We start from the raw sequence: 17855 nt of genomic DNA, 5'->3' as shown, positions 1-17855 counted from the left end.
ATTACAAAATAATCAAACAATTAACCTGCCAGGACCTCCTGACCAGGGATTTCTCATATCCTAATCTACACTCTGGCTTCATGTTCTGTCTTCCAAATCCCTTTCTAGTGAGTCAAAAATCATTGCTGAGGATTGAATAGCTACTGAAGAAGGCCCTTACCAGATTTGTCATACAGTGCAATGACTATGTGATTGGGATCTCTTCAGGCTTTTTGGCACTTTTAATTACATGTCACACCACTATTATACTGTACCAGAATTTCAGCACATGACCTTCAATAGCACTTCACATCATTAAGTTCAACTCAAAACCTATCATGTAAATCTGTCTCCATCTTTAGTCTAGTACTTGTATTTAAACCCACATTTCACCTGATCCTACAGCTCCTCGAACCAAATTCCATGGTCTCTATCTTGTTTGTTCCATTGTGGCCACTTACAGCACTTTTGCAGAAATATCCTCAGCCTTGGTTGACACACACACTAATATGAAATTGACACACTTGCACTGGGCAAGACAGTTATTCATTTGTTGTATCAAAATGTATGCTGCTGTAGCTTATATGATTAGAGGGATGTATCTGTCATCTGTACATTGGTACAATATTTTTGTTTACAAGCAACCACTTGTCATCACCCATGCAGGTAAAATATTACTCATCATTACAAAGGAATAATCCCTTGCACATTTCTTAACATTCAGTCAAGGCTAAGTGATACAGGTACATAGCATTATTTGTTTACATCATTGCACAACACATATACTACACTAGAGTTACATTAAATTGAGTAACTCTGTAAATATATACTTGGTGTTACCAATATAGATTCTCAGGATTTTTTAAAGGAAATACTTTGCACAAACTGAGAAAACTGACAAAAAAAGGTTTAGTTCTTGATGACAATTTATACATGTAACCTCAATGGTTATGTTTCCTTGTGAAACAATGCAATATATAAAGTGCATAAACATATTTCTATAATTTAAATATTTAACTAGGGTAAAATGAATATCAAAAATATGTCAATTGCATTAGACATTGTGAACCAACATACAGTTACAACTTCTTCTAATACATCTAAAAGTTCTTGAGTCTTTTCAGAGTGTTGTGGTTGATATTGTTCTTCATTTAATACTGAATTTATTTTGGGAGGAAATAATATTTTTAAACTGCATTGTTAATATATGAACAAAAATAAGTGTGGTACCTAAAAAAGGAGAAGAAAGCTGTCAATTTTTATAAGAGGAAAGTTTATGGTAATTACATAATTCATAATTTATGAACAAAAATTAGGAGTTGACAAAAATCAGGTGAAAAATGTAAGGGTACTGAAAAAGAGAAAGGAGAACATTTGTGATAGGTGGAAAAAGAGTTTGCAAACCAAAATGGTTTGACTGTAACAGTAGGATTGGTTTAATTTTATTTACTCTTAGCTTTATTCCACAAATTTGTGTTTCATTCAGTTAAACTATGATTATGAAATTGCAAAATTTCATATTTTATTGAAGTACATTAAATAATGTGTAAGCTGTTATGTACGACTAGATAAATTTCAGCCTCTTATCCTACCTTGGTGCAGTTTATTTCCATGCACATTGGCCAGTTTTGTTAGGATTTCTGCAGCATTTACCTGTTTAAACTGACTAAGTTATGAAATAAATTGTTGCCATGACATCACAAGAGAAAAACATCTTCACATTTATTTATGTCCATTATCTATTTCCCTCATACAAACATGCTTACTCACTCATTCACACGTATGCTATTACCTTTCTGACATTCATATTTCAAATTAGGTAGGACTTTTCAGGTACTTATTTCCTTAAAACATTAATCTCTCTCTCTCTCTCTCTCTCTCTCTCTCTCTCTCCCTACCTCTGTGTGTGTGTGTGTGTTTACAGTGTATCCATTTTAACTGAAAACATTGAAATATCTCAAAACCTACAAATCGCATCAAAAAAAGTTATAATTCCAGTTTGCTTGTCTTGGAGGGGGACATCCAATGATATCACACTAGACCCATCCGCCCACCCAGTGTGTGAGTGGTGGGGGCAACTTTGAAATTTTCAATTCCTCCCTGTTTGCTATACAATTTTTCACCAGTGAAATTTCATCAGTGACTAGACTGCAGATTTTCAGCATTGATCCCCATGAGACACAGGGGGAACAGAAACTGCCATGTTTGTTTTTTACATGCTAGGGTTCCTATATTCCCCATTGAGCTGACACTGAAACCAGTATACAAAGGAAAGAAGAAAATATGTGAGATATAAATGAGACAATAATCAAAACTAAGAAGAGGAGTCTCTGCAATCTATGAAGAAACCTTCATACAGCTAAATTTCAGTGAAACACAATGATAGAAAATGGTCATGGTTAGAAGGTCAATTTGAATCATGGATACCATTATATTCAAATAGTTGGCACATTGTAGAAAACCAAAACATATCACTTCTTCAACAGTTATAAAATAAGATCAAGGCAAAATATATTCACTGGTTGTAGTACAAATAATGCTGGTAAGAGCATAAATACAAACATACACTGGTAAACACACACAAACACACACACACACACACACACACACACATACACACACACACACACACACACACACACACACACCTACTTCTTAGTCATAAGAAATAAAATACTGACAAGCAGTTAACAAATGAGGAAACATAAAAAGTAATGTGTAAAGCTACTAATATTTCAGAACTTGATAGCTCTATGTTCCAGCTGAATACTTTCTATTAAACAAGAAATTTTGAGCAATGTGTAAATAAAAATAAAATGATATTATGTGACAAAATGTACTGCAATTTATCAGTTTGTAATTTGAAATCGCTAAGCTGTTGCAAATATGCATTCTCAAGGGCCATATTGAATAAGGATTGTTCTGAAACAACATGAGGCAATACAGTTAGCTGTTGGAAATTGTTCTCACAAAGTGCAAAAACCTACTTGAAGCTATATTCCTCTTTGCTTTCCTATGCCTTCTTAAGTGGCTCATCTAGATTGTTAATAGGGCTTATAAATTATACATGATATCTGAACCAACATCAGATTCTGTGTGCATAGTTTTGACCTAAAAGGTAAGGCCATTTTTAAGGAAATGTAACATAAACATGTATAGTCTCTAATTCCACCGACACTGGTATGATATCTTCCGTCTTCTGTTCTTCACTCTTAATAACACAAACCATTAAAGTAAGGGTTTCATTGATGTACAGCATGTATGCCATACACTACATCTCAGATGATCTCCTTTGGAACTTCATCTATGTGGTCACCAAGGCTGGCACCAGAAAGAGGCCTAGAAAAAAAGGTTTGAGTTACTGGCACCATATATTTCACAATAAATGTTTTCAGAAGAGTCCAAATGACTTCTTCTTGTTAGTTAGTTTAATGCTCCATGGATCATTTGCTCAATAAACTGTAAGTATGTGGAGTGAGTCATTTTACATTCACATCACAAATTAATTTGTAAATATGATTACATGTTTCTTTTTCTTTTCTTTTCTTTTTTCTTCTTTTTAAATAATACACAGATGTGAGTTAGTAATTCCTACCAAGCACCTTTTACACATTACAATGATAGAACTTGTTCTACAGGATAGTAGGGGTTGTCAAGGAGAAACATTTTCGTTCTGTCTTCAAATTTTACTTTGTTATCTTGCCAGACATTTTATATCACTGGATAAGTGATCAAAAATTTTTGCTGCAGCATTGTGCACCAGTTTTTGTGTTAAAGACAATGGTAGTGTGAAATAATGAATGTCATTTTTTCTTCAGGTATTTTACTCATGTACATCAATGTTTCTTTTGAACTACACTCAGTTATTTACAACAAACTTCACAAGGAAATAAATATATTATGAGTCTAACCCCTTAAACAGATGTCTTCTAGATGATCTTTGATGAACACCATGTATTATTCTTACAGCATTTTTTTGACCAATGAAGACTCTCTTTCTTAAAGATTAATTACCTCAGAACATCATTTCAAATGACATTATTGAATGAAAATATGTAAAATATGTCAACTTACTCATTTGTCTTTCCCTAAGATTTGCAAATATTTGAAGTGCAAATGTGGCCAAACTAAGTTGCTTTGTCCAGTTTAAATTCTCATCAATATGAACATGTCAAAATTTTGAAGTATTCATCCAATTTCCTTGCCGTGTATCATCGGTATAGTACCTCTTGATATGCAGAAATGAATATGTTGTTTCTTTTTTAAATCAAGACTGAGACTATTTGCAGAGAATCAAAGAATGATACTTTTAAGAACATTGTTTACCATTTCTTCCATTGTGGGATGTATGCATGGAATGATTACAATTGTTGTCATATGCAAAAAGAGCTAATTCCGTTTGTAGTGCATTAGACAGAAGGTTAGCTACTCTGGTGTCCAAAATTAAAGCAACAAACCAAAATTTTGCAAGGTTTCTTTTATTTTTTCTGTGAACAGTGTAAGCAGGTGACAGAAAAGTAGAAACAATGTGAAGAATGCAGAATGTAAACAACTGCAACGTGCATAGCAGTAGACAAAAATGTTCTTCATTTTTTCCAACGTAACAGATTTACATACACACTGTGACAACTGTGACCATCTCTGACAGCAATGCAGGCCTGACAGTGATGAAGGATGCTGTGAATAATGTCATCAATGTCATGTTGAGGCAATAACGCCCATTCTTTTTGCAGAGCTGCTCAGAAGTCTTGGAGAGCTGTTGGTGGATGTTGACGTCATGCAACTCATCTTCCTAGTGCAACCCAGACAGGCTCTGTTGTTGTTGTGGTCTTCAGTCCTCAGACTTGTTTGATGCAGCTCTCCATGCTACTCTATCCTGTGCAAGCTTCTTCATCTCCCAGTACCTACTGCAGCCTACATCCTTCTAAATCTGCTTAGTGTATTCATCTCTCAGTCTCCCTCTATGATTTCTACCCTCCACTCTGCCCTCCAATACTAAATTGGTGATCCCTTGATGCCTCAGAACATGTCCTACCAACCGATCCCTTCTTCTGGTCAAGTTGTGCCACAAACTTCTCTTCTCACCAATACTTCCTCATTAGTTATGTGATCTACCCATCTAATCTTCAGCATTCTTCTGTAGCACCACATTTCGAAAGCTTCTATTCTCTTCTTGTCCAAACTATTTATCATCCATGTTTCACTTCCATACATGGCTACACTCCATACAAATACTTTCAGAAATGACTTCCTGACACTTAAATCTATACTCGATGTTAACAAATTTCTCTTCTTCAGAAACGCTTTCCTTGCCATTGCCAGTCTACATTTTATATCCTCTCTACTTCGAACATCATCAGTTATTTTGCTCCCCAAATAGCAAAACTCCTTTACTACTTTAAGTGTCTCATTTCCTAATCTAATTCCCTCAGCATCACTCGACTTAATTTGACTACATTCCATTATCCTCGTTTTGCTTTTGTTGATGTTCATCTTATATCCTTCTTTCAAGACACTATCCATTCCGTTCAAGTGCTCTTCCAAGTCCTTTGCTGTCTCTGACAGAATTACAATGTCATCGGCAAACCTCAAACTTTTTATTTCTTCTCCATGGATTTTAATTCCTACTCCGAATTTTTCTTTTGTTTCCTTCACTGCTTGCTCAATATACAGATTGAATAACATCAGGGAGAGATTACAACCCTGTCTCACTCCCTTCCCAACCACTGCTTCCCTTTCATGTCCCTCGACTCTTATAACTGCCATCTGGTTTCTGTACAAATTGTAAATAGCCTTTCGCTCCCTGTATTTTACCCCTGCTACCTTCAGAATTTGAAAGAGAGTATTCCAGTCAACATTGTCAAAAGCTTTCTCTAAGTCTACAAATGCTAGAAACGTAGGTTTGCCCTTCCTTAATCTAGCTTCTAAGATAAGTCGTAGGGTCAGTATTGCCTCACGTGTTCCAACATTTCTACGGAATCCAAATTGATCTTCCCCGAGGTCGGCTTCTATTAGTTTTTCCATTCGTCTGTAAAGAATTCCCGTTAGTATTTTGCAGCTGTGACTTATTAAACTGATAGTTCGGTAATTTTCACATCTGTCAACACCTGCTTTCTTTGGAATTGGAATTATTATAGTCTTCTTGAAGTCTGACAGTATTTCGCCTGTTTCATACACCTTGCTCTATGGGATTAAAATTGGGAGAGTGAGCAGGACATGCCCTGCGTGCAGTATCTTCCATTTCCATGAAATCATCAACCACTCTTTCTCTATGAGTTCAAGCACTATCATCCAACAGTGCAATGTCTGGGTGCACAGCACCTTGCAACAACCATACATGAGATCCCAAGACTGTGTCACAATCATCATCATCAGTTATCCGCTATATTAGCAGGTCCTTTGCCTCTCCATTTTCTGCAATCCATTGCTTCCTTCTTAAGGATGCTGTATGTTGTACTGTCCATCATGTCATCCAGTATCTGGAATCTCTGCCTTCCTCGCTTCCTTTTCCCTTCTACATAACCTTCTAAAACTGTTTTTATCAGTCCGTCATTCTTTCTTAATATATGCCCAATCCAATTTCTTTTTCTTCTCTTTATTACATCTAGTAACTGTCTTTTCTCTCCCACTCTTCTCAGTACCTCTTCATTGTTTACTCTGTCCATCCAACTTATTCTTTCCATCCTCCACCATGTCCAGATCTCAAAAGCCTCCAGTTTTTCTCTGTCTTTTTTCCTCATAGTCCATGTTTCAGCGCCATATAGAAGAACGCTCCATACAAGACATTTTATGAGTCTCTTTCTGAGTTCTCTGTCCAGACTGCTGCAGAAAATTCTCCTTTTCTTGTAAAATGCCTCTTTTGGCACTGCTATCCTTGTTTTAATTTCTGTGGTGCACTTCCAGTCGGTGTCTATCCTGCTTCCAAGATACTTAAAATTTTGCACCTGTTCTAGTATTTCTCCATTCAGCATAATTTTTATTTCCTTATTTCCTTCTAGTGCCAATACTTCTGTTTTACTTCTGTTAATTTTCATTCCATATTTTTTTCCATTAGTTGCAATGGTGTCCACCAAATCCTGTAATTCTTTTTCCCCTGTGGCTAGGAGGACCATGTCATCAGCAAACCTCAAACACCCTACTCTTCTGCCTCCAATTTCTATTCCTTTGTCATTTAATGAGCATTGGTCAATCATATTTTCCAAGTAGAGGTTGAAAAGAGTAGGTGATAGACAGCATCCTTGTCTTACTCCTTTTCCTAGTCTGATCCAGTTTGTACTTCCTCCTCTCACTTTCACTGAAACTTTTTGATTAAGATATAATGAGTTTCCTACCCCCATGAACCATGGACCTTGCCATTGGTGGGGAGGCTTGCATGCCTCAGCGATACAGATGGTCATACCGTAGGTGCAACCCACAAGGGAGGGGTATCTGTTGAGAGGCCAGACAAACATGTGGTTCCTGAAGAGGGGCAGCAGCCTTTTCAGTAGTTGCAGGGGCAACAGTCTGGATGATTGACTGATCTGGCCTTGCAACACTAACCAAAACGGCCTTGCTGTGCTGGTACTGCGAACGGCTGAAAGCAAGGGGAAACTACAGCCGTAATTTTTCCCGAGGGCATACAGCTTTACTGTATAGTTAAATGATGATGGCGTCCTCTTGGGTAAAATATTCTGGACGTAAAATAGTCCCCCATTCGGATCTCCGGGTGGGGACTACTCAAAAGGACGTCGTTATCAGAAGAAAGAAAACTGGCGTTCTACGGATCGGAGCATGGAATGTCAGATCCCTTAATCAGGCAGGTAGGTTAGAAAATTTAAAAAGGGAAATGGATAGGTTAAAGTTAGATATAGTGGGAATTAGTGAAGTTCGGTGGCAGGAGGAACAAGACTTTTGGTCAGGTGAATACAGGATTATAAATACAAAATAAATTAGGGGTAATGCAGGAGTAGGTTTAATAATGAATAAAAAAAATAGGAGTGCGGGTAAGCTACTATCAACAGCATAGTGAACGCATTATTGTGGCCCAGATAGACATGAAGCCCATACCTACTACAGTAGTACAAGTTTACATGCCAGCTAGCTCTGCAGATGATTAAGAAATTGATGAAATGTATGATGAGATAAAAGAAATTATTCAGGTAGTGAAGGGAGACGAAAATTTAATAGTCATGGGTGACTGGAATTCGAGAATAGGAAAAGGGAGAAAAGGAAAAAAGGAAACATAGTAGGTGAATATGGATTGGGGGAGAGAAATGAAAGAGGAAGCCGTCTGGTAGAATTTTGCACAGAGCATAACTTAAGCATAGCTAACACTTGGTTCAAGAATCATAAAAGAAGGTTGTATACATGGAAGAATCCTGGAGATACTAGAAGGTATCAGATAGATTATATAATGGTAAGACAGAGATTTAGGAACCAGATTTTAAATTGTAAGACATTTCCAGGGGCAGATGTGGACTCTGACCACAATCTATTGGTTATGAACTGTAGATTAAAACTGAAGAAACTGCAAAAAGGTGGGAATTTAAGGAGATGGGACCTGGATAAACTGACTAAACCAGAGGTTGTACAGAGTTTCAGGGAGAGCATAAGGGAACAATTGACAGGAATGGGGGAAAGAAATACAGTAGAAGAAGAATGGGTAGCTCTGAGGGATGAAGTAGTGAAGGCAGCAGAGGATCAAGTAGGTAAAAAGATGAGGGCTAGTAGAAATCCTTGGCTAACAGAAGAAATATTGAATTTAATTGATGAAAGGTGAAAATATAAAAATGCAGTAAATGAAGTAGGCAAAAAGGAATACAAACATCTCAAAAATGAGATCGACAGGAAGTGTAAAATGGCTAATCAGGGATGGCTAGAGGACAAATGTAAGGATGTAGAGGCTTATCTCACTAGGGGTAAGATAGATACTGCCTACAGGAAAATTAAAGAGACCCTTGGAGAGAAGAGAACCATTTATATGAATATCAAGAGCTCAGATGGAAACCCAGTTCTAAGCAAAGAAGGGAAAGCAGAAAGGTGGAAGGAGTATATAGAGGGTCCATACAAGGGCAATGTACTTGAGGATAATATTATGCAAATGGAAGAGGATGTAGATGAAGATGAAATGGGAGATACAATACTGCGTGAAGAGTTTGACAGAGCACTGAAAGACCTGAGTCGAAACAAGGCCCCCGGAGTAGACAACATTCCATTAGAAATACTGACGGCCTTGGGAGAGCCAGTCCTAACAAAACCCTACCATCGGGTGAGCAAGATGTATGAGACAGGCGAAATACCCTCAGACTTAAAAAAGATTATAATAATTCCAATTCCAAAGAAATCAGGTGTTGACAGATGTGAAAATTACTGAACTATCAGTTTAATACGTCACAGCTGCAAAATACTAACGCGAATTCTTTACAGACGAATGGAAAAACTGGTACAAGCTGACCTCGATGAAGATCAGTTTGGATTTTGCAGAAATGTTGGAACACGTGAGGCAATACTGACCCTATGACTTATCTTAGAAGCTAGATTGCGGAAAGGCAAACCTACATTTCTGGCATTTGTAGACTTTAGAGAAAGCTTTTGACAATGTTGAAAGGAATACTCACTTTCAAATTTTAGAGGTGGCAGGGGTAAAATACAGGGAGTGAAAAGCTATTTACAATTTGTACAGAAACCAGATGGCAGTTATAAGAGTCGAGGGGCATGAAAGGGAAGCAGCGGTTGGGAAGGGAGTGAGACAGGGTTGTAGCCTCTCCCTGATGTTATTCAATCTGTATATTAAGCAAGCAGTAAAGGAAACAAAAGAAAAATTCCGAGTAGGTATTAAAGTCCATGGAGAAGAAATAAAAACGTTGAGGTTCGCTGATGACATTGTGATTCTGTCAGAGGCAACAAAGGACTTGGAAGAGCTGTTGAACGGAATGGACAGTGTCTTGAAAGGAGGATATAAGATGAACATCAACAAAAGCAAAACGAGGATAATGAAATGTAGTCGAATTAAGTTGGGTGATGTTGAGGGTATAAGATTAGGAAATGAGACACTTAAAGTAGGAAAGGAGTTTTGCTATTTGGGGAGCAAAATAACTGATGATGGTCAAAGTAGAGAGGATATAAAATGTAGACTGTCAATGGCAAGGAAAGCATTTCTAAAGAAGAGAAATTTGTTAACATCAGGTATAGATTTAAGTGTGAGGAAGTTGTTTCTGAAAGTATTTGTATGGAGCGTAGCCATGTATGGAAGTGAAACATGGACGATAAATAGTTTTGACAAGAAAAGAATAGAAGCTTTCGAAATGTGGTGCTACAGAAGAATGCTGAAAATCAGAGGGTAGATCACATAACTAATGAGGAGGTATTGAATAGGATGAGAAATTTGTGGCACAACTTGACTAGAAGAAGGGATCGGTTGGTAGGACATGTTCTGAGGCATCAAGGGATCACAAATTTAGCATTGGAGGGCAGCGTGGAGGGTAAAAATCGTAGAGGGAGACCAAGAGATGAATACACTAAGCAGATTCAGAAGGATGTAGGTTGCAGTAAGTACTGGGAGATGAAGAAGCTTGCACAGGATAGAGTAGCATGGAGAGCTGCATCAAACCAGTCTCAGGACTGAAGACAACAACAACAACAACAACAACAACATAATGAGTTTATAAGTCTTCTGGTTTTCCAGTCCACTCTCTTTTCCCTCACAATACTGGACAACAATTAAACCTTTCTGATTGACCTGTACAATTTCAGGAACAGGTGTTCGAGTGGTCAACATAATCCCTGCCTACACCATTAGTGATCCTCCTCAATATCGATTTCTTTCCACAATGTTCGGGTCTCAAACTCATGTTCCACATTCCCTTCAGATGCGACTCCATCTAGGCACACTCTTCAGACCAAATTGGGACTTGTCTGTGAAAAGAACACTCTTCGACTGTCCAGGTGGCATGTTGATGGCTCCACTCTAGATGTTCCATTCTGTGAAGATGGATCAGAAGCACACAAGTCTCCAACAATAAACGCCACTCTGTTGAAGCTTTTTCAACACTGTTTGCCTCAATATACCATGTCCAGTGGATGCTGTGAGGTCCAATGCCAGCTGCTGTGCAGTAATAAGGCGCTACTGTTGTGCCCTTACAGCCAAATAATGGTCCTCTCTTTCTTATGTCACACTTGGTTGGCCCTGCCCTGGTCTTTGGGATACAGTTTCAGTCTCTATAAACTAATGCCACATCCAAAAAACAACATAATGATTCACATTAAGCCATCAGGCCATATGAGTTCGTGATTGTCCTGCTTCCATTCTTCCTAAGGCCCTCCATTGCAGAGAGTCTTGTAGGCATCTACCATGCACTATACCTTACTATCTGTGACTGTGTATACAGCGTTTGTGGATGTGGGACTACCAGACAAACACTGCTCTGTGTGACAGGTGCACTGATGTTGTCGTTGGTGTGGTTTTCTGTTGACTGAAATTCCATCTTCCATGCAGAACACTATCACATGGATATCTGTTGACAGTTTGTATGATTATATCATAAATTAGGCACAAGACAGGGAAATTGTGGTTTGTTGCTTTAATTTTGGACACCAGCGTACATAGATGAGGAACAATAGTGGAACAAAGATTGAGTCTTAGGGAGCCCCATACATGATTTCTCCCCAATTAGAAGAATCTCCTCTAACTACTGTGGTTGAACTACTAAGTAAACTTTCTGCAGTCTTTTTGTTAGATGTGACATTGTCCATTGGTTGACTGTCTATTAATCTCACAAAAGAGTTTATCTAAGAGAGTATTGTGATTCAAACAGTCAGATGCCTTAGGTAGGTCATAGATGGCTATTCTCTTATTTAATACTTGTGAAATTTGGTGAGTGAATGTGTAAATGGTATTCTCAGTTCAAAAAGTCTTCTGAAATCCAAATTGTGGTTTACTTAGGTTTTATTGTTGGTCAGATGGTATACTATTCCAAAATACATTGCCTTCTCAAAAACTTTGGAAAATGATGACTATAATGAAAATGGTCACTGGTTATTGACATCTCCCCCATCTCTCCTATCACCTTTCTTGTAGAGGGGGTTTAATAATGACTTTTTATATCACTCTGGAAAAATATTTCAGATAAAACATGGTTTCTTATATGAGAACAAATCTTTAGTACTGTGTTGAAATCACCATAAAATCCAGATGAGATTTTTTTTTTTTTTTGAGATAATATATAATTTTCTTAATTTCTAAAGAAGAAATCTGTGATACATTCATATGACTGAATTTTATGAGAGTTGCTCTTTTAACATACAATGATGTTTTTTTTTCCTTGAACTTTTGTCCCTATATTTTCTGTTTCATTCAAGAAATGATTATTAAATACATCTGCTACCTGTAAATGATCTTTCCATTTAAATCAATGATGGTGTTACCCTGTTAAGTACCTTTTTGTCCTGTCATTCATTTCACTACACTGCATATAACCTTAGTTCTGTTGTCAGAATTACTGATTTCTGACATAATTTGCATGTTCATTGCTTTTTTTAATAACTTCGTGAGATCCATTTTGCTGAATGCAGTTATAGAGTACTCAGCTGTATTTATTAATAACTAGCCTTCTCCCAGTGGCTTCACCCACATATGTGTTCAGCACATACACTGTCCAGTCACATTAATGTGACCACTCACACTCATCAAAAGCATGAATAACTAACTACCTTTTGCAGTATGGATCAATGTGAGATGCACAGGAAGAGAATCAGTGATGTTCTTGAAGGTACCAGTAGGGGTGTGGAGTCGTGCCGATCCCAGTGCCATGGCCAACTGCACTAGGTTTCTCGGTTGAGGATCCATGGTGTGAGCAATCTGATCAAGGTGATCCCACAGATTCTCAATTTGGGTTTCAAACCAGAGGGTTTAGTGGTCAGGGGATTGTGCTAAATTCATCCTAGTATGTGTATGCAGAGAGTTGTGTAACAAATTGTGTTGTCCTGATGGTAGTTGCTGTCATGCCAAGGAAAAACAAACTGCATGCAGGTTTGGATATGGTCCCCAACGATAGGTGCATACTTGTGTGTGCACTGACATGCTTCTATATCCTCCGTTGCTAGTGCTGCCATCTGCTGTCTGCAAATTGTTATTGCACATTCTTGTCAAAAATAGGTGGTGATCACATTAATGTGACAACCATGTAAATGAATGGGAGTTGTAAGGATTCTGAACATGAAATGATAGTAGGGAAACAAATGATTTAAAGGAAGACCAAGAGACAGATGGATCACTGGAGTGAAGGAATATGTGATGAAGAGAAGAGAGAGAAGACTGGGACAGAGAGAGAAACATGGTATGGGAGGACAGGAAAAGATGGAGAGGCTTGTATTCTAAACATACCTAGCTAAGGGCTGGAAATTATATAACATGATGATGATGATGATGATAATGATAATTATTCCTAGTGTGTAAGAAAAGTATTCATTTTAGGTTGTGACTCAGGCAGGAATTGCTTAAACTTGTTGAAGGCAACCTAAAGAATATTTCACGAATTCTGTTGAGAGGCAAAGGGATGGTCTTCTGCCAAAACTAAGGTATGATTAATTGATATGCATTTAACTTTGAAACATCACAGCTCTGTATTTTAGGTTGTGACTCAGGCGAGAATTGCTTACACTTGTTGAAGGCAACCTAAAGAATATTTTTCCCACACCCGGGTTCCCGGGTTCGATTCCCGGCGGGGTCAGGGAATTTCTGTACCTCGTGATGACTGGGTGTTGTGTGCTGTCCTTAGGTTAGTTAGGTTTAAGTAGTTCTAAGTTCTAGGGGACTGATGACCATAGATGTTTACTCCCATAGTGCTCAGAGCCATTTGAACCATTGAAAGAATATTTCATGAATTCTGTTGAGAAGCAAAGGGATGGTCTTCTGCCAAAACTAAGGTATGGTTAATTGATGTGCATTTAACTTTGAAACATCACAGCTCTGTATAATTCTGAGTTCACACAGGGAATTTTGATGTGTCGTTGGTAAAGGCTGGATGTTGCAGTGAGCAATGATGTTGGTTCGTAATTTACATTTTGAACATCAGATCCCCACTGTTTTTTATGACATCAATGCAAGATAGAATCTATGCCAGCAAACTTTATTTTATGCAGAAATGTCACATGCACATAGTAAAATATGCTGTTGCAACTGAAACATTGTGCTTGATTCAGTGATCCTCGGTTCAATTTGTGGTGTAGTGTGATTGTTAGTATGTAGTGGTCAGTAAGCTCCATGAATTGTCAGCCACCAACCTTGCCAGTACGTCAGATCTTTTTGCTGGGAGTATAGACTGTGTACAGTCTTCTGTCTATTGTGAACCTGTTAAGGAATGCAGCGTGCTGCCACTGGTGATTTGATGTAGAGGTAACACTTGCACCGTGTACACTGTCCAGTCACATTTATGTAAGCACCTGTCAAAAGCCTGACTAACCACCTTAACAATGGGGACCCCTGTGAAATGTATAGGAAGAATCAGTGAGGTTCTGGAAGGTACCAGCAGGGATGTGAAGTTATGCACACTCCTGTGCCATGGCCTGTTGTGCTAGGTCTTAGATGGGGATCCATGGTGTGAATAGCCCAATTGAGTTTGTCCCACAGATTCTCAATTAATTTTAAATCTAAGGAATTTGGTCACCAAGGGAGTATAGTAAATTTATCTTGGTGCTCTTCAAACCATGCACATATGCTGAAAGGTATGTGACATGTTGCATTGTCCTGCTAGTAGATGTCATGGTGCTGAGGAGAAAAAAAACTGCATGTAGGAGCGGACATGGTCCCCAAGGATGGATGCATACCTGTTTGGTCTACTGTGTCTACCAGCAAGACAAGATCACCCAGGGAATGCCATGAAAACATTTCCCAGAATGTAACACTTCCTTCTCCAGCATGGAGCCTCCCAACAATTGTTGCAGGATGCTTGCTTTTGGACATGATTCATAAAGATCACCTGTCACCACTCAATGGATGCACTGTTGCGGTATTGTTGTGCAAATTCCATCAGTGTGGGTGCGTAAACCAGGCGCACACTGTGGAGACCTGTACACAGTAACATTTGCTGGACAGTAATAGAGGAGACACTGTTGGTAGCCCCTTGGTTCATCTGTGCAGCCAGTTCCCAACAGTTGAATATCTGTAGTACTAATCTCTGCGGCCATTGTTCATCCTTGTCATCTACAGCCTGTCGTGCACCACGGTTGTCTCAGCACTCGTTTTGGGTAGCATCGTTTTGCCACACATGGTATTCTTTAACCGCTGCAGCACATGGACATTTTACAAACCTAGCCATTTTGGAAATGCTTCCACCCTTGGCCTGAAAGCCAGTGGTCATATAATTTTGGATGTCAGGTAAATTTCTCTGTTACCACATTACGATGATGATTACACTGTTTTCCATGTCCATCCAACATGCATTATATAGCCTCCATTGCTAGTACTGCACCTGCCACTTGTGAATGGTTGTTGCATGTTGACATCAAACACAGGTGGCGGTCACATTAACATGACTGGACTGTATAATATTCCAATACTATCTTGATCTTGTCTTTCCTGTGTGTCTTGGCTTCTCTTTCACTATTACTATCACTGTCTCAGTCCTTGCTCTATCTGTTCTAGTAAGCCCTATTCCACTTCTTTACAATTTCATCTTTTAAGTCTGTAATCAACTCACATGTCAGTATTATGAAGAAAATGACAAATTGACACTTACTTTTCTTGTTCTTCCATATCTTCAATTGTATCTGGTAGTTTTCGATTTAGAGTTTCTGGCAATATCAGCGCCAGAAATGCTGCAGTGATAGACACTGTACCAAATATTAGAAGCGGTAATGGTCGCCATATAGTATTCTGAAACATTCAGAAATCAAGTGCATTAATGTTGTGCATTTAAATGTAAGAAAGGCTCTAATACCTGTTAAAATTTTGAGTGCAAGTTAAATAGTAATATATAAATTAATGAAAGCTCTAATACATATTAAAATTTTCAACACAATTTAAATACTGCTATATAAATTAATAAACAGCTCAGTCACTGCCAAGTTATTTTGATATTTAATAAGTGCATAAAATATTTATGAAGAAAAGCTTTGACTGGAATCACTTTTCATTATCAGTAGTGATCCATAATACACTGTTGTAACATCAGATAAAAAGCTTTCTTTGAAAGCTATATAGAGTTGGTGACTGGATGAAGTATGGAGTATTACCTATTGTAAATATGTGTGGAGGTGACAAAAGTGTTTTTTACCAGAGTAGTGCAGTGACTTCATGTGGCATAGACTCAACAAGTTGTTGGAAGTCCCCTGCAGAAATACTGAGCCTTGCTGATCCTATAGCCATCCGTAATTGCAAAAGTGTTGCCAATGCAGGATTTTGTGCATGAACTGACCTCCCGATTACGTCCCTTTAATTTTGAGTGGAATCTATGTTGGATGATGTGGGTGGCCAAATCATTCACTCAAATTGTCCAGAATGTTGTTCAAACCAATTGTGGTCTGGTGACATGGTACATTGTTGTTTGGGAATATGAAGTCCATGAATGGCTGTGCTGCAAATGGTCTTCAAGTAGCTGAACATAACCATTTCCAGTGGTTCTGTTCGACCAGAGGATCCAGTCCATTCCACATTATTGGCAGCTAACAATTATGTATTTAAAAAAAACAATAGATTAAGTTTTACCAGACGTCAAAAATATAGTACTAGATAGTTAGAACACTGGTTTAATCAAAATGATTAAATTTAAAGGCAATAAAGGCACAACTGATGTGATTTAATGTGAAACAACAAACATCAAAAAAACTTTTAAGTTAATAACACCAGGAGCTTCAGAAATAATTTTTTGTCAAAGTCCTGGGGTATGGTACTTTATTTGTTTCTTATTCCACTGATCAATGTTGTGAGTACACCACAGAAAATAGACTGTGTCAGTTTTCCAAGTTTGTTGTCTTTAAATTCTATGGTATTATGAAACGGTGCTATTCCATTTCATAATGCAGTTTCTGTACTTAAGTTCACAACAGAAAAATAAATTTTGCTGATAAATATTACAGAAAAAATAAATATTACAGAAAATCCCCACACCAAAATACACAGGGTGAATCACCTATAACTTGCACTGCAAATATTGCAGAAATGGAAAGTGCTATTGATGTTTGGTTTTCACAGAATGGATTGGTAGTCATCAGCTCATATTGTTAGGCAATAAACAGTGTATAACAATACTGAGAAAGAGTATTTTTGTGCAAACAAACACTATTTTAAATGGTATGATACCTATTGACATTAAGGGGCTCCGTAAAGGCTCAAAATCATGAAAAGTTCAATTTTTACTTTTTTGCGTTTTCTGAATCTGCAGACTATTACCTTTTAATAGATATATAATTTATTCAATTCCGAAGACTACAACTATTTTTAAATTTTTTTTTGAAATGTGTTCTACATGGGCGTGACCTACTGTGGCGCTGTTAAACTGCTGTCAAATGGTGTTATTATTAACGTCCTTGTTCATCAGGTACATTTTAGTGATGTGAGATAAAGTATGTGTTGTGGCTAACCTGTGATGGTTCAATATATATCGCTGGTGTGATTGTCGATTGTTTCATGTTTATTTACTCTGTCGTTATCTCGAAAATATTCGTAATTAATTCTGTTTCTTGAGTCTCTGTTTTGTTGAAGTATAATAATGAGTAAAAGTAAAGTTATTAGAAATCCTCTGAAGGCTTTTAAGAAAAGGAGAAATGTTGGAAAGCCAAAGGTATGTGTTATTACTGTAAACAATAAAGACGATGAAAATCCCCAACATAGCTTGTGTCCCAAAGAAGAAGACAGTTGGTGTAAATATAACAAAGGATTGCTAACTGGTGAAGTGTACACT

General features: G+C 37.7%; 1 protein-coding gene across 2 annotated transcripts in view; it reads right to left on the bottom strand.

The window, feature by feature from the left end:
- Positions 1–1410: 1410 nt before the first annotated feature.
- LOC126199460 (organic cation transporter protein-like) overlaps positions 1411–17855 on the bottom strand; it is a 159902-nt gene continuing 143457 nt past the window's right edge. For both annotated transcript variants that reach the window (XM_049936392.1, XM_049936384.1), the window contains 2 exons: positions 15693–15829; positions 1411–3318 (listed from right to left, as the gene is read on the bottom strand). In XM_049936392.1, coding sequence (XP_049792349.1) covers positions 3258–3318; positions 15693–15829 — 198 coding nt within the window. In that variant the 3' untranslated portion in view covers positions 1411–3257. The remainder of the gene's footprint in view (positions 3319–15692; positions 15830–17855) is intronic.

The sequence above is a fragment of the Schistocerca nitens genome, chromosome 1 (genome assembly GCF_023898315.1).
Source record: "Schistocerca nitens isolate TAMUIC-IGC-003100 chromosome 1, iqSchNite1.1, whole genome shotgun sequence".
In the NCBI taxonomy this organism is placed as follows: Eukaryota; Metazoa; Arthropoda; class Insecta; order Orthoptera; family Acrididae; genus Schistocerca; species Schistocerca nitens.
This window is presented reverse-complemented; position numbering and strand designations above follow the sequence as displayed.